General features: G+C 39.3%; 2 protein-coding genes across 3 annotated transcripts in view; one reads left to right on the forward strand and one right to left on the reverse strand.

Annotated features, from left to right (window-relative positions):
- Nucleotides 1-1,715: 1,715 nt before the first annotated feature.
- LOC124290055 (coiled-coil-helix-coiled-coil-helix domain-containing protein 5-like) lies at nucleotides 1,716-9,430 on the reverse strand. Of its 2 annotated transcripts, none has more exons than XM_046726742.1 (5): nucleotides 9,300-9,430; nucleotides 7,493-7,561; nucleotides 3,848-3,988; nucleotides 2,720-2,865; nucleotides 1,716-2,205 (listed from the first exon to the last, which is right to left on the reverse strand). In XM_046726742.1, exons 2-5 carry the CDS (start codon nucleotides 7,507-7,509, stop codon nucleotides 2,156-2,158), a joined length of 354 nt encoding a protein of 117 aa, XP_046582698.1. In that variant the 5' UTR covers nucleotides 7,510-7,561; nucleotides 9,300-9,430; the 3' UTR covers nucleotides 1,716-2,155. The 2 variants fall into 2 exon arrangements, with proteins under 2 accessions (XP_046582698.1, XP_046582699.1); XM_046726743.1 differs by having other exon boundaries at nucleotides 1,716-2,199; nucleotides 9,300-9,425.
- A 112-nt stretch (nucleotides 9,431-9,542) lies between these two features.
- LOC124290029 (endoplasmic reticulum transmembrane helix translocase-like) overlaps nucleotides 9,543-21,746 on the forward strand; it is a 44,211-nt gene continuing 32,007 nt past the window's right edge. Inside the window, exons 1-7 of the mRNA XM_046726712.1 lie at nucleotides 9,543-9,803; nucleotides 11,686-11,775; nucleotides 12,161-12,348; nucleotides 13,119-13,347; nucleotides 13,886-13,955; nucleotides 20,801-20,907; nucleotides 21,447-21,576. Of these exons, the coding sequence (XP_046582668.1) occupies nucleotides 9,549-9,803; nucleotides 11,686-11,775; nucleotides 12,161-12,348; nucleotides 13,119-13,347; nucleotides 13,886-13,955; nucleotides 20,801-20,907; nucleotides 21,447-21,576 (1,069 nt within the window). The 5' untranslated portion in view covers nucleotides 9,543-9,548. The remainder of the gene's footprint in view (nucleotides 9,804-11,685; nucleotides 11,776-12,160; nucleotides 12,349-13,118; nucleotides 13,348-13,885; nucleotides 13,956-20,800; nucleotides 20,908-21,446; nucleotides 21,577-21,746) is intronic.

The following is a 21,746-nucleotide window of genomic DNA, read 5'->3' on the forward strand; positions in this document are numbered from 1 at the left end:
GATATGTCTCCAAAATGTGATGATATTGTGTTTCGATGAACATTAAAATGTCTAGTGTGAACAATCATGTATGTGCAAATTGTGAGGAGTTGAGATTCCATCATAGATATGTTATGAAAGATGCATTAGTTTATTTCAGGACACATTTATTACTGTTGAACTTTATATTAAGCATAGTTTTCATCCCCTTAAACACACGGCTTTCCAGATTTGTCAGTGTTGTGTATACACGACAGACCATAAGGTGGTGTGTGTTGTTTAAGGCTGCACACAGCAATATTCCAGCTGTATGGAGGTGGCCTGTAAATACTCGACTCTGAACCAGACAATCCAGTGATTGAGCATCGATCTACACAAATTGGAACACGATGTATTTTATCAACAAAGTCAGTGAGCCTGACCACCCGATCCCGTTAGTCGCCTCTTACGACATGAAGATCAATTCTAACCCATATATTCAGTCACCAGGTGGTGATGTCTCAGTGCAATATGAAGAAATAATATATTTGTGGTCCTGAATTGCTTTTGAGTAGTATACATGCAAAAGGTTGAACCATTCTGTTGTAGTGGTACCAACTCATAACAGAACTTATATAAAACAGTATCTTATGTTTTGAACTTTTTGAAAACTGATCAGTGGTATGTTTGACTCTGTACATGTGTACCCATGCTGTAAACCTAACCAAAGGCAGTAGAGCTGTGACGATACATCGGAGTATCGATAATCGTGATACTTTATATGACGATAAATATATCGATACTTTTGTTCGTATCGTGATACGAATCGTTGACCTTAAAATTGTTAATGTTCACTAGAAATTGACGGTTATGTAAAAATTTACACTGTTACTTGCTATCAAAATATACTTTATTAAAGAAATGTAAATAGAGTGTCTTACCCATACAGGGTGCCGTTGTACAAAACAACCTTAGCGCTAAGACTACCTTAAGTCTATGTTAAGATATGGGAGTTACGGTCACCTTAGTGCTAAGACTACCTTAAGTCTATGTTAAGATATGGGAGTTACGGTCACCTTAGTGCTAAGACTACCTTAAGTCTATGTTAAGATATGGGAGTTACGGTCACCTTAGCGCTAAGACTACCTTAAGTCTATGTTAAGATATGGGAGTTACGGTCACCTTAGCACTAAGACTACCTTAAGTCTATGTTAAGATATGGGAGTTACGGTCACCTTAGCGCTAAGACTACCTTAAGTCTATGTTAAGATATGGGAGTTACGGTCACCTTAGCACTAAGACTACCTTCAGTCTATGATAAGATATGGGAGTTACGGTCACCTTAGCGATAAGATCACTTTGTACAACGGCACCCTGGCCAACACACACCTTGGAGTGAGTTTAGTTTTAGGAGGCACTCAGCAATACTCCAGCTATATGGCAGCAGTCTGTTAATAATCGAGTCTGGACCAAACAATCCAGGGATCAACAGCATGAACATCGATTTACACTTATATCAGTCATCGATGACCTGTCAACCCAGTCATCGAGGCTGACCACCTGATCCCGTTAGTCACCTCTTACAACAAGCATGGGTTACTGAAGATCAATTCTAACCCGGATCTTCACGGGTCACACACACCTTGGAGAAAGAAACACAACCATAATACAATGTTTCTAACAACTTTCCTAGTACCTACAGATGTGTGTCATGCAACAAGTGTAGGCTAATCAAAAACACAGTCGACACTCGGCAGTCTTGATTCGGCTGTTTTAATACATTAGTGCAACTTACAATAAACAAGCTGGACACAGCAACATACATGGTTCATCAAACATACAATATCACTTATGGATGTCCTCTGTTTATACACAGATAATATAGTGGTAACATGTACAGTTGTGTGAATGCATGACTCCAAAGTCTGGATGTCTACAGCATGGATGTCCTCACTTACTTCTTGGAACGATAAACTCATTAAGCAATATGTCAGAACCCACTCTTGTATACAAACCACCACACACCAGCGACACCACACACCCAGACCTGTAAAGCTGTATATTTGTACAGACACTTTGAACATTTACGCACACATACACACAGTTTGATAGTATCCATGCGTGTGGACATACACACTCACTCACACGCTGAACCTCTACACGCAGGAGTGGTCCTGATGCTGAGCATCTTTCTTCCCTACAGAATACTGAGGTCAGGTCCCGTGTGTTGGTCATCTTTACCTGTAACAACAACATGAAAGGTGATGATGTGATACACCATAGACATGAACTCCTAGAATTTCAATCCACGAAGATGATACATGAGGGACCATTCATAATTCATAGCTAGGGGGTGGTGATGATGATTTCTATGGAGAAGCATGTCCACAATTTTCAATATGCCCTGCTTCTTTATTTGTTGTTTAACATTACAGACAAAAACATTTAACTTATATAATGGCAGTCCATAAATAATTAAGTCTGGGCCAGACAATCAGGTGATTTAAAATCATAAGCATAGAACTATGCAATTAGGATACGATGGTATGTGTCAACAAAGTCAGAGAGCCTGACCAACGACCCCGAACCTGTTAGTCGCCTCTCATGACAGGCATGGGTTACTGAAGACCAACTGTAACCTGGATCTCCACGTGTAATGTATTTACCTGGAATAGATCTTCATTACAAGACGGATGGTGGCTGACTCTAATATATGATTTACACCAGTAGAGATCATGACCAGGAGTCAGGCACTACTTACTGTGGGAAGACACTGTCTGCGCACACTTGTTGAACAGGTCAAACTGAGGCTGGCAGTGGTCACTATGTACTGGGTTGGCCACCACGCAGGACTCGTATTTCTCAAACTGATCTGCACAGACTGTCTTGATCTTCTTGATTGTAGGCCTGTAACACAGTCATAGGTATTAGTCTGTAACACAGACATAGGTGTTAGTCTGTGACAGTCATAGGTGTTAGTCTGTAACACAGACATAGGTGTTAGTCTGTAACAGACATAGGTGTTAGTCAGTGACAGACATAGGTGTTAGTCTGTGACAGTCATAGGTGTTAGTCTGTGACAGTCATAGGTGTTAGTCTGTGACAGTCATAGGTGTTAGTCTGTGACAGACATAGGTGTTAGTCTGTGACAGACATGTTAGTCTGTTGTCTGTGACAGACATAGGTGTTAGTCTGTGACAGTCATATAGACAGTGTAGGTGTAGTCTGTGACAGACATAGGTGTTAGTCTGTGACAGTCATAGGTGTTAGTCTGTGACAGACATAGGTGTTAGTCTGTGACAGTCATAGGTGTTAGTCTGTGACAGTCATAGGTGTTAGTCTGTGACAGACATAGGTGTTAGTCTGTGACAGTCATAGGTGTTAGTCTGTGACAGACATAGGTGTTAGTCTGTGACAGTCATAGGTGTTAGTCTGTGACAGACATAGGTGTTAGTCTGTAACACAGACATAGGTGTTAGTCTGTAACACAGACATAGGTGTTAGTCTGTAACACAGACATAGGTGTTAGTCTGTGACAGTCACAGCCACAGGTGTTAACCTTTCATAAAGCCTTGGTAGTAAGCAATAATTATGTTATATGACCATGGCCTGTATATCATTGTAGCTATGCTCTGCCTATCATGACTGACTCCAAAAGCATAGAGTCAGAAGGGACTAATCAACTGCAGTAACCAGTAACCATATTCAGTCAGCCCTTAACACCATGCCATGTAATACCTACATTACAATTTTCATTTATGTCATTTAGTCCAAAAGGTAAAGACACTTATCTGTATTTCCTAATAGCTCAAAAAGTGCCCTATACTACATCTCTGTGTGATTATCACTTTGCTTGAAAATCAACACAATATAATTGGTGACAACATACTCCGTCTCAGCACAGCTGGCTAGTTTGAGCTTCTGTTTGTTGCAGTCGAGGTGCCAAGTTTCGGGGAAGTTGTTAATGCAGGTGGCGTAGGTGTTGAGGTAGCGGCCACACTGACGCTCCACCAGTTGCAAGGAGGCATTCCTGGTCAATAAAATATACAACTTACTGACAATAACAGACACTGTGGAAACATAATCATCCTAGTAACAATCACAGACACTGTGGAAACATAATCATCTTAGTAACATTCACAGACACTGTGGAAACATAACCATCTTAGTAACATTCACAGACACTGTGGAAACATAACCATCTTAGTAACATTCACAGACACTGTGGAAACATAACCATCTTAGTAACATTCACAGACACTGTGGAAACATAACCATCTTAGTAACATTCACAGACACTGTGGAAACATAACCATCTTAGTAACATTCACAGACACTGTGGAAACATAACCATCTTAGTAACATTCACAGACACTGTGGAAACATAACCATCTTAGTAACATTCACAGACACTGTGGAAACATAACCATCTTAGTAACATCTCAGTGTGGAACATAACCATCTCATTCACAGACACATAACCATCTTAGTAACATTCACAGACACTGTGGAAACATAACCATCTTAGTAACATTCACACAGACACTGTGGAAACATAACCATCTTAGTAACATTCACAGACACTGTGGAAACATAACCATCTTAGTAACATTCACAGACACTGTGGAAACATAACCATCTTAGTAACAATCACAGACACTGTGGAAACATAACCATCTTAGTAACATTCACAGACACTGTGGAAACATAACCATCTTAGTAACATTCACAGACACTGTGGAAACATAACCATCTTAGTAACATTCACAGACACTGTGGAAACATAACCATCTTAGTAACATTCACAGACACTGTGGAAACATAACCATCTTAGTAACAATCACAGACACTGTGGAAACATAACCATCTTAACAATTCACAGTAAACATAACCATCTTAGTAACAATCACAGACACTGTGGAAACATAACCATCTTAGACACTGTGGAAACATATCTTACAGACACTGTGGAAACATAACCATCTTAGTAACAATCACAGACACTGTGGAAACATAACCATCTTAGTAACAATCACAGACACTGTGGAAACATAACCCATCTTATTAACAATCACAGACACTGTGTGAAACATAACCAGTCTTAGTAACAATCACATGTGGAAACACCATCTTAAGTAACACTGTGGAAACATAACCATCTTAGTAACAATCACAGACACTGTGGAAACATAACCATCTTAGTAACAATCACAGACACTGTGGAAACATAACCATCTTAGTAACATATCACAGACACTGTGGAAACATAACCATCTTAGTAACATTCACACTGTGGAAACATAACCATCTTAGACACTGTGGAAACATAACCATCTTAGTAACATTCACAGACACTGTGGAAACATAACCATCTTAGTAACAATCACAGACACTGTGGAAACATAACCATCTTAGTAACAATCACAGACACTGTGGAAACATAACCATCTTAGTAACAATCACAGACACTGTGGAAACATAACCATCTTAGTAACAATCACAGACACTGTGGAAACATAACCATCTTAGTAACAATCACAGACACTGTGGAAACATAACCATCTTAGGTAACAATCACAGACACTAACAATCACAGACACTGTGGAAACATAACCTCTCTAGTAACATTCACAGACACTGTGGAAACATAACCATCTTAGTAACATTCACAGACACTGTGGAAACATAACATAACCATCTTAGTAACATTCACAGACACTGTGGAAACATAACCATCTTAGTAACAATCACAGACACTGTGGAAACATAACCATCTTAAACATAACCATTTTAGTAACAATCACAGACACTGTGGAAACATAACCATCTTAGTTAACAATCACAGACACTGTGGAAACATAACCATCTTAGTAACAATCACAGACACTGTGGAAACATAACCATCTTAGTAACAATCACAGACACTGTGGAAACATAACCATCTTAGTAACATTCAGACACTGGAAACATAACCATCTTAGTAACAATCACAGACACTGTGGAAACATAACCATCTTATTAACAATCACAGACACTGTGGAAACATCACAATCACAGACACTGTGGAAACATAACCATCTTAGTAACATTCACGGACACTGTGGAAACATAACCATCTTAGTAACATTCACAGACACTGTGGAGGAAACATAACCATCTTAGTAACAATCACAGACACTGTGGAAACATAACCATCTTATTAACAATCACAGACACTGTGGAAACATAACCATCTTAGTAACAATCACAGACACTGTGGAAACATAACCATCTTAGTAACAATCACAGACACTGTGGAAACATAACCATCTTAGTAACAATCACAGACACTGTGGAGAACATAACCACTCTTAGTAACATTCACAGACACTGTGGAAACATAACCGAAACATAACCTTCTTATTAACAATCACAGACACTGTAGAAACATAACCGTCTTAGTAACAATCACAGACACTGTGGAAACATAACCATTTAAGTAACAATCACAGACACTGTGGAAACATAACCATCTTAGTAACATTCACAGACACTGTCGAAACATAACCATCTTAGTAACAATCACAGACACTGTGGAAACATAACCATCTTAGTAACATTCACAGACACTGTGGAAACATAACCGTCTTAGTAACATTGACAGACACTGTGGAAACATAACCATCTTAGTAACATTCAGACACTGGAAACATAACCATCTTAGGAACATTCACAGACACTGTGGAAACATAACCATCTTATTAACAATCACAGACACTGTGGAAACATAACCATCTTATTAACAATCACAGACACTGTGGAAACATAACCATCTTAGTAATATTCACAGACACTGGAAACATAACCATCTTAGTAAGATTCACAGACACTGGAAACATAACCATCTTAGTAACATTCACAGACACTGTGGAAACATAACCGTCTTAGTAACATTCACAGACACTGTGTTAACACAGCAACAAATGTAGTAACTATCTTAACGTTCGTAACGTTGAAAAGATTATTGTCATGAGTTCAATAAATTATGAAATCCAGTGAAAATTGGCGAATTCTTTACAAGACTTCACACCAAAACGCAGCAATTCACATGTATGATATTTGCACATGCTTTTCAGCAATTTGATGCATGATCCTCGTGCAATTCATCCGAATAAAGTTTGCAGTTGGTTCCTACAAGTTAGTGAAGAAATTCATCTTCGATGTAACCATATATATGTACATAACATATAGTGAAAGTTTTAAGTGAGTCTAAACCTTGATGGGTAGTGTATATCTACAATTATACAAAGACAAAATACAAGAGGAACAATTCTTGTAGACTTGAATGATCATTCTAGATTTGTGTTGGACACCTTTTAACATTTATTCTCTATGGTCTGGGAGACAGACTATTCCCCAGGCAAACACTTCCACAATCAAGACATAGTTGTCCTTAGTAATCATTAGGCTGTCTGTCCTCTGTAACATGACAACTGTAGGTTGACCCTCTCACTGAGGTTACGTCAAACAAGACATGATCACCTGGATCACCTACATTTTGTTCACGTCCATTCCCTCCAGATGAAGACAAGCGCTGTGACATGTCACCTCTCCATCCTTGTAGCTGCAGTCATAGATGGAATAAGGAGGTAACATGCATAATAATGATGATAAGAATAAACCTGTTAATGATATAAGGTACCAGTATAGTTTATTGCCACCTTAATGTAATATGGATGCTGCATCCCAAAGGCATACACGACACACTGGAAGTTTTGTGGACTAACTATATTCTAAAATGTACTGTTCTTGAACTTTTGAAAGAAAATGGTAACACTAGAGGTGTTAATTTTGGTGTATAACTATGAATGATGATGTCAATCACTGGATTGTCTGGTCCAGATTCGAAATACTTACAGACTGCCGTCGAATAGCTGGAATATTGTTTAGTACGGCGTAAAACTAAACTCACTCACTCTTTCTAAACTGGAAGCTAGTTCCACAATCCAGTCTTTGTAAACACAAAATGTCTTAAGAAGTGTCTTTCATTGTGCTAAATTGCTCAATGCTGCATTAAACAACAAACAAAAAAAAATATTAATGATCGACATGTGGTGTTCAATTTTCTTATAATGTTGACACTGCACACAGTTATATCATCATGGTCTGTTTATGTGGGTCTCATGGCTATGTTGCCAAAGGAGGTAACTCTACATGACAAAATATACCATCACAGCTGCTAATAATATGATAATAGAACATACATATAAGGACTACATGTACTTTCAAATTGTACTGCAAAATTATGCAGTATATGCAGTACTTAGACACAGTATGATATGTATCAAAGTGTACAGGAAACTTGACTACAGGTCTGTGATAGGGTGAGGTAGGGTGAGGTAAAGGGCTTAAACAATGTATTCACGTTTATTGCATGAAGATGTGTTTGTGGATGCTTATCATAGTCCTACCTTATGCCAGTTAGTACTGATAGCCCACTCAGCCAGGGTTTAACAAGGATACTTCACACAGACATTAGTATGCTGACTCAGAGTGAGTGAGTGAGTTTAGTTTAATGCCGCACTCAGCAATATTCCAGCTATATGGCAGCAGTCTCTAAATAATCGAGTCTGGACCAGACAATCCAGTGATCAACGTCATGAGCATCGATCTACGCAGTTGGGATAGACGACGTGTGTCAACTAAGTCAGGGAGCCTGACCACCCGATCCCTTTAGTCGCCTCTTACAATAAGCATATGGGTTACTGAAGACCAATTCTAACCTGCTTCTTCACGGGTTGGCATTTAAGGCCATTATAGGGGATGCAGGCTGTTGACATTCATATTACTTTGGTGAATCCTACATTCATTGGTCATAGGGATCATAATCAGTGCAGGTACATTGAACCTATAATCAGCAGATCCTGGCATGACTAAGAGAGACAACTCTGTCAATAGCATTTCTGAGCCTAAGTAATTAGAACTCATAATTGTATGGTGGAATATGTTTTGTTTCTACTGATTTTACAAAATGTATATAGAGTTGAAGCTGCTGCTTTTAAGTTGTATTCAATACATAGTGTATTTGTTAATAACTTAAATAAAACTAATTGTAGGCTATACATTCTACGCGATTCTGCACTGTAGTTTAGACATGAATTTAAAAAACAAAAGGAATCAGATTGTGTTTTCAGTACGTATCAAACTGGACACAATATACCTAAATCAATATACTATATTGACAAGCTGCCATTAGAAAATAGATGTAAACAATATTGGTCAATATAATGGCGATGGCCACGGTTTTGTAAAAGCCTGCAATTGTGTTGTCTTGTCAGTAGCTGATCGCTGTTGTGTCTTACACGTTCTAAGTCACGACCCCTCATCCACAACAGAAACACATGTTTTGCACATCGGAGAAAATTACGCAAAATAACCGAATTGTTCATCACTTCAACGATAAACATATATTATTAGAATAATCAAATTTGACGAAATAGTCAATGATGCAATAGTTCAAGTCCCAAATTAGACGTGGTCTTGAATTAATTATCAACTTTCATGGAATCGAAACTGTGGAAAGCATTTACTGCGGTATTGGAAACTTCAAGATGGCTGCGCCCTTAAATGACGAGATCCAATCTGTTTCCTACTATAATATTCGACATGTAGCATTGCATGGATATGTTGCGCCTTTTATTTGCATTTATATAGCTTGGTTTTATACGTGGGCCACTGTCTATGGAATTCAAGATTACTACGAGGGCGGTTTGATAGCTCTGGCAATCATCGGCTTAGTGCAGATTCTGACGGCGTTGTTTTGTTTGTGGTCGATCCATGTGAGATGTGCTCTCACATGCTCTAAAGTAAGAATGGATACACATTGTGCCTATATTTCCTAAGCTGAGTAAAATATATCATACAACTCACTTAATGTGTCACTTTAAGCTAAGACTTTGCACTTTCACGAAATTTGGGTTCCATATGGCCAGTGATAGATCTTTGGTCATTGGTTTCAATTGCTTTACAGTTCCTTCTTATCAGGGTCACATTGTGTTAATTTCAAGTAATAACAAACTGAACAATTAAACCCTGAAAATCAGTTTTCATTTCATATGGAAGTCTATGAGTAATTCCTGAAATAGGATATAACTTGGGGCTGTTTTGGAGTCATTGGTTATAACCGGGCACAAACAATCCAAAGAAGTGCAGTTTGATGCTTGTTGTGTTGTTCATTCACTGCTACTTGCTGGCGGTGTTTTTGTCAGTTATGAGCCATGTCAGGTTAGACATATTAAATATTCTCAAACCATCGTTATGATCGTCATATGCCTATGGCTGGAGTTTTACTGATAGGAAATGCTGTTTAACATCACTTCACTGTGCTTCAGTGTGTGAAATAACTGTTGGCCCGCTAGCCCGTGGCTAGTAAAAATCCAGCCAGACCAGTAAATCTCCACAGTCACTGGCCCGACTGGCTATTGAATTTTCGTGGGATCATATTGTAAATATATCACTCTCTCCGACCGATTAAGTTAAATTCACTTTTAAATCATGCAAGATTATGGCCTGATAAAAATGTTCATCATATTAGCAGTTTAATGATGAAATCTGTGTCTACATTCAAATTTCGTCAAGTGAATTATTTTGTGGGCAAGTAACTTTCAGGCATAGCTTGCCCGCCTGGGTAGCATTATTTGGAAACTTTTTCGCACACTGTGATTAAACAGATGTAATTCTGTATTCAAGTGACATGAAAGAAATTATGTGGAGTTAACAGTGATGTGTTTATTAATTTGAAGGCTAGTAGTAAATTCTTTTTTTAAAACTTCTCTTTCCTTGATTAATGTTAAGTTAGCTCCTAATTTGTCAATCAACATATTTTGGTGATCAGTAAATGTACTCGGGTTCATCTGATATGAATCATTTATGATTTACATGTAATGGAAACTGAGTTGCCATGAGCTTGCACAGGAAGGTTCAAAGAACACATCTCACTATTCTCATCCCTTTGAAAATCAGAGTTAGAATTGTCATTCAGCAACAGTTAAGACTTGTGAGATGAAATTAAACATTGTTTTATGACAGCAATATTACTGTTAAACAGCAAACAAATATCTATTTAAATCTTAAATATCTCAAATAATGTGTAAATATTATCTTAAATGTCTTTTGAAATTAGCTTATGAAAATTATGAATATAAATCTCATGTCTTATAGTTGTGCGGAAAGTTAAGAGTTCCAATTTAAATAATCCACCATATATCTAACAAGTACATAACCGTTCAGAATAAGGCTATACAAATTCTTCATAATGCTGCTTTTTAAAATCACAACAAGAAGCCCATTTTCATTTATTTTGTAAAAGCATGATCACTTAATACATGTCTTCTAATGGATCATGTGTATTGAAAACTGCTAACATTTGACTGGATATATCCATATCACAAAAATATTGCTTGGATTCAAGAGTTTAAAAAATTATCCTATCAACATGATCAATGCTGGTATTTTACTGGTAAAGTGATTGTTACACTATTTTAGGTGCTTGGGGTCTTTCAGTGAATGTTCACCATAGCGTAAATATGTCACACCTTTTAAATCTGATTTTTGATTGATTAAGTGATCAGTTACACTCCTTGCCAGTCTGAGCCTCAGAATTTGATCGACTATTTCAACAACAAAACCACTTAATGTATTGATCAAGGCTATACTTTCACGTTAATCAACTTATTCAACTTTCAACAGGAAACCAGTCCATTCAAGGCATCCTGGGTGAAAGTTGTGCCCACACCAAATAATGGATCTACAGAACTTATTCGATTGCATCACCAAAAGGTAAAGTAAACAAACTATGAAGTTATCATTGCAATTAGTAAGATGTTGAATAAGGATAATGTTTTATGTCTTGCCTTTGTGTGGCTTTATCATAACAGCTTTGACTCGTTTGAGACAGATGCAGTGTAATGATTTAGTTGATGCTTGGGACTGCCGTGTCTTCATGAAAACCTTTAAATGGCATGTTGGAAGATATGTTGAATATATCTTGCTTCATTAACGATTGAAAACAAGTGTAGCAATATAATTTCGATTATTGAATTTCTTTTCGAAAACCAAGGTATCTAAGTCCTTTATAATGGTTATTGTGCTTAGATTTACTCTATGTAAAAAAAAGCATCCTATAATAATTCTGTATCCAAACAACAAATAATTTTGTCTTCAGAAGGAGAAAGGGGAGGAGATATGGTTCAACTTCCAGAAAACGAAATACCTGTATGATGCAGAGGAGCGGAAACAGTTCTACACGTTGTCCTTCCCCGACAACCACAGCATCAAGTATTACATGGAGTGGAAGGGGTACCAGGATGAAGGGGAGATGAAGGCGGCAGAGTCCAAGTTTGGACTCAACAAGTCAGTGTTCTTGATTCAGATTTAGAATTGATTACCATCAACCTATGCTTGTATGAGGTGACTAACTGATTGGAGGTTGTCATGGTGACTTGGTTGATGAGTGTTATCATGCCCAACTCGATTTTTGTGAAAGCTGTGGTGGCTGAGTAGGTTAGATCGCTGACTCTGTTTGGCTTAACTTTGGTTCATGACTTGGAGTGTGTGGGTTCAAATCCCATATAGGACTTACCCTAAAAGAGTACTAGAATCTGTACTTTTCTGAGAAAGAGTAATCCCAAATACAACATGTTACCAATTGTGTCATTTGTAAGGCTATTGTGATATGTGTGAGGGGGCACCCACAGATGTTGAAATTCTGAGATATGACTTAGCATAATTCAAAGAGTAATGATCCCAATAATAAACTTTGTGTTTAGTAAACATGATCTTTCCAAACCACCAATCAGATTAGTGGTTTAATAACAAGTTATTATGGTGGAAGACGCTGTGGCTGAGCGGGTTAGGCGGCTGACTTTGTGTGCTGACGATTAGGTGCCTGACTCTGAGGGTGTGGGTTCGAATCCGGATGGGACTCAAGCAAACAAAAGTACTAGAATCTGTACTTTACTAAGAAAGTGTAATCCCAAATATAACATATGTTACATTTGGCCACTTTCTGAATGGCATTGTGAATTCATTAGTAGAATGCTCATGATACAGTTTATCTATTATTTGTAAGAAACACTACTCCAGTTTGTGGCACTACCATGTTTACCATTCCGTCATTCTAGCATGACAATGGACATCCCAGCTTTCATGGAGCTGTTCAGTGAGAGAGCCACTGCTCCGTTCTTCGTGTTCCAAGTGTTCTGCGTGGGTTTGTGGTGCCTGGACGAGTACTGGTACTACAGTGTGTTCACGCTGTTCATGTTGATAGCGTTCGAGGCCACGCTCGTACAACAGCAGCTGCGCAACATGTCGGAGATCAGGAAGATGGGGAATAAACCCTATGTTATGCAGGTGATGATCAGTGTGTGAAATATTTTCTAAATTTGCTACCCAGTTGGGCTAGCTATGAAAGTTACCAGCCAACAAGATAATTCACTAGACCGAAATCTGAATGTAGAAACTAAGCAAATGAATACAGAAATGAGAATAAGATATTGCCTACATGACACAGGTTTCATCATTAAGCTGCTAATATGATAAACATTTATCAGGCCATAATCTGGCATGATTTTAAAGTATATTATAACTTAACAAGTCGGAGAGAGTGATATATTTACAAAATGACCCCATGAAAATTCACTAGCCTGTTTGGCCAGTGACTTTGAAGATTTAATGGTTCGACTGGATTTTTACTAGCCATGGGCTAGCGAGCCAGAGTTGAGTCAGGAGACATTGTAAACATTGTCTTATACAGCTTTTCAAAACTAGGTGGATGTTTTTATTGGTCAGCAATGTCCAAAATTAAGAAGTAAAGTCAAGACGTCCCTCTCCTGGTTTATGATGTTAAAAACTAAGTAAAACCTGGTCAACTCATGTTTCCATGTTTCAGGCCTATCGGAACCGAAAGTGGCTGCGGACTTTGTCTGATGAAATAGTTCCGGGTGACATAATCTCAATAGGTGAGATATATGATGAGACGTGTCTGTTGTTGATCAGACATAAGAAGCATCTTTCACCTTTTTGGAGCACATGGAACCTTGTTATAATTGCAGAGTTATGTCCCTTAGGTTATTTTGATTGTGGGTTTGAATCCAAGATTTGCACTGGTTATGATCCTAGGTTTGTCAGTGGCAGTGAGTGCTCCCGGGTTTCAGCAAAGTGGTAAACATTAGACATTCTTAACCTTCGGCTTTATCTGACTCCAAGGTGTTGTTATGTCAACATCTGTTCATTGTTCATTGTAATTCACTCAATATTGGAATCTGAGATGCTCTTGAAATCAATTGCTCCTGTTTCACAGTACTGGAATAGTGAGGTGAAATTGGGTTTAACGTCGTGCTTGAGAATATTTCACTCATATGACGACGTGCATGCGTGTGTATGTGCGGCTGCTTGTACTAGCCCAGACTGAAGCTGGTTTATAGTGCTAGCCCACTGAGATACCATGCCGCAGTGAAGCATGAATATCCCACTCAGACACATTATACTGACTCTGAGCCGACAAGTACTTGTTGTACCCATAAATGCGCCAGGCAGGGACCAACAAGTACCATAATTTTTTCTTATCCTGACTCAGGTTTATTTGCTTGTCTTCTTCTTCTGGCGAACCTAGTGGAACACTTGTATCCCCCAATTGAAGTTCCCTTCAATAAAAAATCACTCATTAGTACTGACCACGAGTTACCTCCCTTCCACAAGCGCGGGAACGAGGGCGTCACCTGAACCCACGTGCCTCACTCTCTCCTTCTTCACCCAGTGAGCAAGACGTGAGAGCACCTGTGTCTCCCTGCACACTATATCCTTTATTTATATTTAGTTTGTTACCTCTTATATTCATCTATAGAGGTGTAACTAGTATCATTCAACATGCATTGATAATTATTCGTGTTTCTGCTGCTTGATTCACGGTTCGCCGTGTTTGCTCAGCAGTTTGCGTTAATAAAAATCTGCACTGTTTGTAAATTATCAGAGATGCCTACGCTGACGCCGGAGATTATAACTGAGGGTCCCGTCACTATCACAGAGAGGACACCCTCAACGCCAGCGCAGACCATCCCAGACGACCTGGTCAACCAAATCATGAGGCTGATGGAAGACCGTTACGGCTTACAGAGGCCTCAGAGCCACGGGCCCCAGAGCCCACCCCATACTAAGTCATACAGGGCCCCAGAGCCCGCCTTGACTTCGCGTAGGGCCCCTGAGCCCATAGACGCCGCCTCTCCGCGAAGCAACAGGCAACCCTGCCGGAGTGAGCTCTTTTGCATAAGGTATCCCAGGCCGCCTCGAGGGAGGAGCTAGAGCCTGACCCTTTGCAAGAGGCTTCGGAGAAGGAGTGCTTCGCCCTAGCACGCACCTTGTCATGTACGGTATGGGCGCTCGCAGCAAACCAGCACTCATATGTCGGATCGACACTGACTCCAGACAAGACGCAAGACGCGAAGGTTGCGTGGTTCTACAACGCTTAGAGGATGCTTCCATGTAGCCCTCAACGCTCGAGAAGTCCAGAGCGCTGCATGGCCATCACCGTTCTCAAAGCCCACAGTTTCAGCGAAGGATGTCTTCTTCAAGGTCTACATACACTAGCCAATCGTCCAGTCCGTTCTCCTCTCAGTCCTCACATAGATCTTCTTACAGATCGAATCCTCCGACATATCACACCATACGCCAGAGGAAGACGATGGTATCATTTAAGATTGAAGGAGCGCCACGAGCCCACACCCTGTAGAACACAGAGGTCGATTCACGGCAAGCGGCCATATATTGATCGGACTCTGATCTTCGATTTCGCGAAGGTCAAGGCTAAGTGGCTCCAAGTTCATTTCACCCAGAAGATCTAGAAGCGCTATCTTGAGATCTTTCAAGAAATCCTCGGGTGTCAGCGAGGAAGTCTCCTCCGTTGGTCTCCATATACTAGCCACTGGCCATATATAGCCAATTGCCAGTCCGCTCAAGACATCACATGAGTTGTTTATCAACTGTAAGCCATATGTCCGCCTACAAGCCTACGCCAGACAATTGCACAGGCTATTTACAACACACAACGCCGCTGTATTAATTTATCAACGGATGAAGAGCCTAATTAGGGATCTTCAAAAGCCGACTACCTACCTACGACGATACGATTATCTACATGCGACCATTACGCAGATCTGCAGACAATTCAAAACGAGAATTGAACAGCAGTCTTGTTACAGCTTTAGTAAAACTCATAATCGTCAACCATTTCCTCAGAAGTAATATGTACAACAAGTTCAGCTTTAACAGTCTACAAGCTGACAACTTGCAAAGGTTATTGAACCTTATATAAGGAAGTCGAATTATCTTCAAGACTGAAGTTACTTTCACGACAGCCTGGAAAATAACTTACCCAGCATTAATATTACAGAGCGAGGTATTTCGCTACCGGAGGTTTCAGCTACAAGCACCATCAACCCTCGTAGAACACGTGGTCACTCGGGTAACTTTGGGAAGTTACGGTGAAGACCGATGATTGTTCTAATATCAACGACGCACTATATTAAACAAGGTTCCTTTCCTGATACACCGTGACGCCACAGCTGGCGATTACTGGACAGAATCAAAATGCCTTGTTCTGATTGGACAGAGATGGACAACGCCCTCGCAGAGGTCGATCATAATTCACAGTTCAACACTTAGGTTGCAAGTGACAACAATATATCAGTGAACGAGCAAGTCTCCTTACAGTCCAGCTAATCTAAACCTTCATGATTGGGCTGCCTTCTTGAGGTTAGAGACCTCCCTGTCAAGTAAGGACGAGGACACGGGCAGTCAGACGATTTTTACATAAAGTTCAACGATGGCAGTCACCCCTGGTTATGCATCTACATCGTCAAGCGCTTCGCAGCTTAATTTACCTCGACGACAGGATACAAATGGATCCAAATCCATAGCGCCTCAGACTACAGTTGAATTCATCATCAAGCTACTAACACAACTAGATGGTTAGTAAACCTACTTAAGTTGGACCTAGAACCTTCGCGAAGATCTGCTATTTCTAGGTTTTGATTTGTAACAGCGCCAGAATCGTATAATTGTACCGAGGACCATGGATCAAGATCCAACAGTCATTTCCACATGCCTTACTATCTCCGCTACCACTACGACAGTGACAGAGTCTGTTGGGGTTACGCACTTCAGCTCAGCTCAAGACATGACAGACAGAGGCAGACTACAATTACATCCGTTACAAGTCATCAGCAATTAAGCATCTAGACGAATCTCTACCGCTCAATTCATCGGTTCAGGTCAAACCTCATCTACTATGATGCACCAAGAGATCGAATGTTTGAATAGGTGTCTCGTTAATAGAGCTGGAATCGATAACACTTCTCTACGTAGATGTGTCACTATAAGGTTGGGGAGCCCATCTTGCCAACAGGACAGCATCAAGGCTATAAGCAATCAAGAGAGCAATTACACATAAATCTGCTAGAGATGCAAGCAGTAATAAACGCCTTAATACACTGGAGCAACTTACTACAGTATACCCAGTGGATGATTCACACAGTCAATTCGACAGTGGCGTTTTATGTGAACAAACTAAGCTCAACCAGGTCCCCGTCGATTTAATCAACAATCTCAACATACATGTCAGAGCATATCACATTCCAGGAGCAAAGAATGTGATAGCAGACGCTCTCTCTCGGTCACACATACCATCGCCGACAGAATGAATGCTCCATACAGAGATATTCACTCAAATTATCAAGGAACACTAATAGACCTATTTACCATTCGATTCAACAAACAACTGACAACATTCGTATCGCCAGTTCCAGACCCACTAGCATTGGCAATAGACGCACTAAGCATATCGTGGGAAGATCTCAACGCGTACGCTTTTCCGCCACCAGCGTTATTCTCACAAGTTTACTCTAAATCAGTCTAAAGCAGAGCCTCCATCTGATTTTGGTCACGGCCTACTGACCAGCGAGGAAGTGGTTTCCAACTCTTATTCAAGAAATCGGACAACCAATACTACATCTTACAGAGTGCTCGAATCTGTTAATACATCCGCACACCAAACAAGCGCACGGAAAGCCAGATATATTCCAACTTCACATATGGATTGTATCAAGTCGTGTCTGAAAAACAAGTTATTCAGCCAGAGCGGCAAAGCAGTCTAACTTGCCCTGCGTAACTCAACTGGCAACTTATACGATGACAAATGGCACAGTTTTGTCAATTATGCTGCAAAGGAAGGATTTACAGCTAGATATGCTACTCATCCTCAAGTGGCGGACTACTTATGTTATCTACGTCAGACTAAGATTTTATAAGGCTCAGCTTGTCCACCTATCTTGCAGCAATAGCTCTATCATAACTGAGAACGGGCGTCAAGTTAACCTAACTCCAGTTACTGCGCCTGCTACGAGCTTTCGATTGGAGGATTAAAACGGAAGTTCACGCTCCAACTTGGGATCTGAATATAGTGCTCCAACACCTCACAAGTGAGGTTTATGAACACGCTTTGATGATATACTTGAACCCCATGATACGATGAATCTATCACGATGGCCAGTAACAGCACTGAAAATATATCTCCACCGAGCCAAACAGGAGGGAAAATGCAAGAGATTTATTTCCTCTATCAAGCTACGCAGACGAAAGTCTCACGTACTACTATATCTCCTTTTGGATCAGAACTGTCATACTACGTGCCTACAAGACTGTAGGACTCTACCCTCCATGAGCTTCTAATCCTCATAATATTAGAGCGCTAACATCTACAATTGCTCTACACAAATGCTTTTGGAATAATGGAGGGTTATTTCTGGAGATCCGATATGGTGTTTGCCAACCACTATCTGAGAGATATCACCACCGAGGACGTCTCAGGTATCCACCTATTCGGTCCCATGGTCCTCGCACAACAGTTGACAGTTCCTCGGAGAAGATAAGTCCATCTTACAGAATTTTACTTATCTTATAACAGTACTAAATAGCTACATGCTATATATATTTTGCTTAAGTTCAATTTATTATCTTAAGCTCAGTACTATGGTTATTATATCATACAATATGTAAGCTAACAACTCTACGGAGTTTGTTATTATATATTTAGCTTAAGTTAATCATATCTTAAGCTCAGTACTATGGTTACATTATAAATATATTAGCTAACAAACTCTCATGGAGTTTTTTGCTATTATATATATAGCTTAAGTTTATTCATATCTTAAGCTCATTACTATGTTTATATCATATAAGTATATTAGCTAACAAACTCTAAAGAGTTTTTTGCTATCATATACTTAGCTTCAGTTTCATCATATCTTAAGCATTATGGTTACATTATAACATGTATTAGCTAACAAACTCTACGGAGCTTTTTGCTATTATATATGTAGCTTAAGTTTATTCATATCTTAAAGCTCAGTACTGTGTTTATATCATATAAGTATATTAGCTAACGAACTCTAAAGAGTTTTTACTATCATATACTTAGCTTAAGTTTCATCATATTTTAAGCATTATGGTTACATTATAAAATGTAATAGCTAACAAACTCTATGGAGTTGTTTTGGCTATTTAGGTTGCTAAAGTTAATTATATCTTGAGCACAGTTCTATAACCATACTATATATATGCCTACAACTCTTAGGAGTTCTACTATTATATATATGTTCAGCTTAAGTTTCAATCCTTAAGCTCAGTCATATGTTCATTTCATAACATGTATTAGTTAACAAACTCTCAGTAGTTGGTTACTATTATACAGCTTAAAGTATCATTATACCTTAAGCACAATTCTGTTATAACTTACATATATGCATATTGTAAGCTTACTACTTTGGTTCTTATAAAAGTATTCATTATAAACTATCAACAGTTTATACTATCACATTAATAGCTTTAGCTTAATTAATGTTCTATATACTTTATTATATTCAGTAAATTGTAATAACCCTATATATGGCAACTGATAAGTTAACAGCAGGAATTCAGTTCAGTGCCTTCATGAAGTTCCCTTAGGGTTATTACAATTATCTCAGTTCAAATCACTAATTAGTAAAATCCAAAGTATATATAATCCCACCTCCTATTCATTAGGATTCTACAAGCAATAAACATGAGTCAGGATAAGAAAAAATATGAAATTTTTGAGAGTAAAATTAATATTTTTATACTTATCCTGACTCATGAGGTGGCCTCTCCCTCCGTCCTCCCACTTAACACTTTGGATTTCCTGGAAATTCAGGTGTTGGGCTCAGTATATGAGGAGAGAGAGAGGCACGTGGGTTCAGGGTGGCTCCCTCGCCCCGGGCCAGCTTGTGGAAGGGAGGTAACTCCTGGTCAGTACTAATGAGTGATTTTTTATTGAAGGGAACTTCAATTGGGAGATACAAGTGTTCCACTAGGTTCGCCAGAAGAAGAAGACAAGCAAATAAACATGAGTCAGGATAAGTATAAAAATATTAATTTTACTTTAAAAATTTCATTTTTAAAGTCTTTTGGTATGACGCGGTCAGGGATCGAACCCATGACCTTCCGCTCTCCGGGCGGACACTCCAACCACTACACCACGGTGTCGGTCTCTGGAATAGTGAAACAAGTAAATCATCAGAGTAGGGTTTTATAAATCCTGTACCTATAGATAGAAAACTCCGAGCCCCGTCGTAAATAGCTTTAATATTGGTGATACAGAAACAAGCAACAATAATTTATATTCATTCTGACGAGAGATTTCATAGTCAGTCAGGTGACAACATATCTTGTGGAGAGGTTTGAAAGTTTGTGGTAAACAATATTGGGTTGAGTTTCACACCTGACTCTGTTGCAGGGCGATCCCAGGACGACCGCCTCGTGCCATGTGATATGCTGCTACTGAGGGGGCCCTGTATAGTAGATGAGTCCATGTTGACAGGAGAATCTGTGCCAGTCATGAAGGTCTGTGGCAAACACAAATAACTGGTGGCATATAATAATAATCATTTCATTGTTTTAGTCTATCCTATGTATGAATGCTAAACAAACTGATTGTATGATCCAGCCAGTAAGACATTCAGTGGAGACTTTTTGTATGACTTGATTTGGTAATTTTATCTTGTCAGAAGGTGGGAAATTAAAGGAGATGAGTAAAGTGTTAATCATTTGTTGGATGAAATAGTAATTTGTTCTTTAAAATGTTTTCTGCATGGAAGTGTTTTTATCAGAACAAAGCTGAGGTGATTTTTGGAATGTTTTCTATCACTCTTTACATATTTATGTTGGTGAAATTATAAAGAAGAATTGTTTCAGAGGAATTGTCGCCTTATGTTTCTTTGCTATACCCTGGTCATGCTGATACCCTGTCTAAGCCAGTTTTCAAGGGTTCATTTATCAGTAATGGTTCTGTGATCAGTGATAAGAATGGGTGCAAAATCACTGATTGATTTCTTTTCAATTTTCCAAATTGCTGACAACTCATGGACTATTGGTATTTACAGGAACCGGTAGAGAACATGGACATTGATCACGTGTTTGACCTGGAGCATGACGGTAAACTGCATGTCCTGTATGGCGGTACGAAGGTGGTGCAGCACTCGCCTCCGAGCAAGACCGGACCGGGACTCAAATGTGAGCACTTATTCAGTCAACATTTGTTACAGTTGGACTGGATAGAATTTTCTTAAAAATGTCTGTTACCAGGACCTGAGGGCCATTGTAACAAGATCAATGCTCATGCTGTTGATCAATGGATTGTCTGGTCCAGATTCAATTATCCTGCATTGTTCTGGGCTTTCCTC

The sequence above is a fragment of the Haliotis rubra genome, unplaced genomic scaffold, assembly GCF_003918875.1.
Source record: "Haliotis rubra isolate DU_JTF1 unplaced genomic scaffold, ASM391887v1 Scf455, whole genome shotgun sequence".
Taxonomy (NCBI): Eukaryota; Metazoa; Mollusca; class Gastropoda; order Lepetellida; family Haliotidae; genus Haliotis; species Haliotis rubra.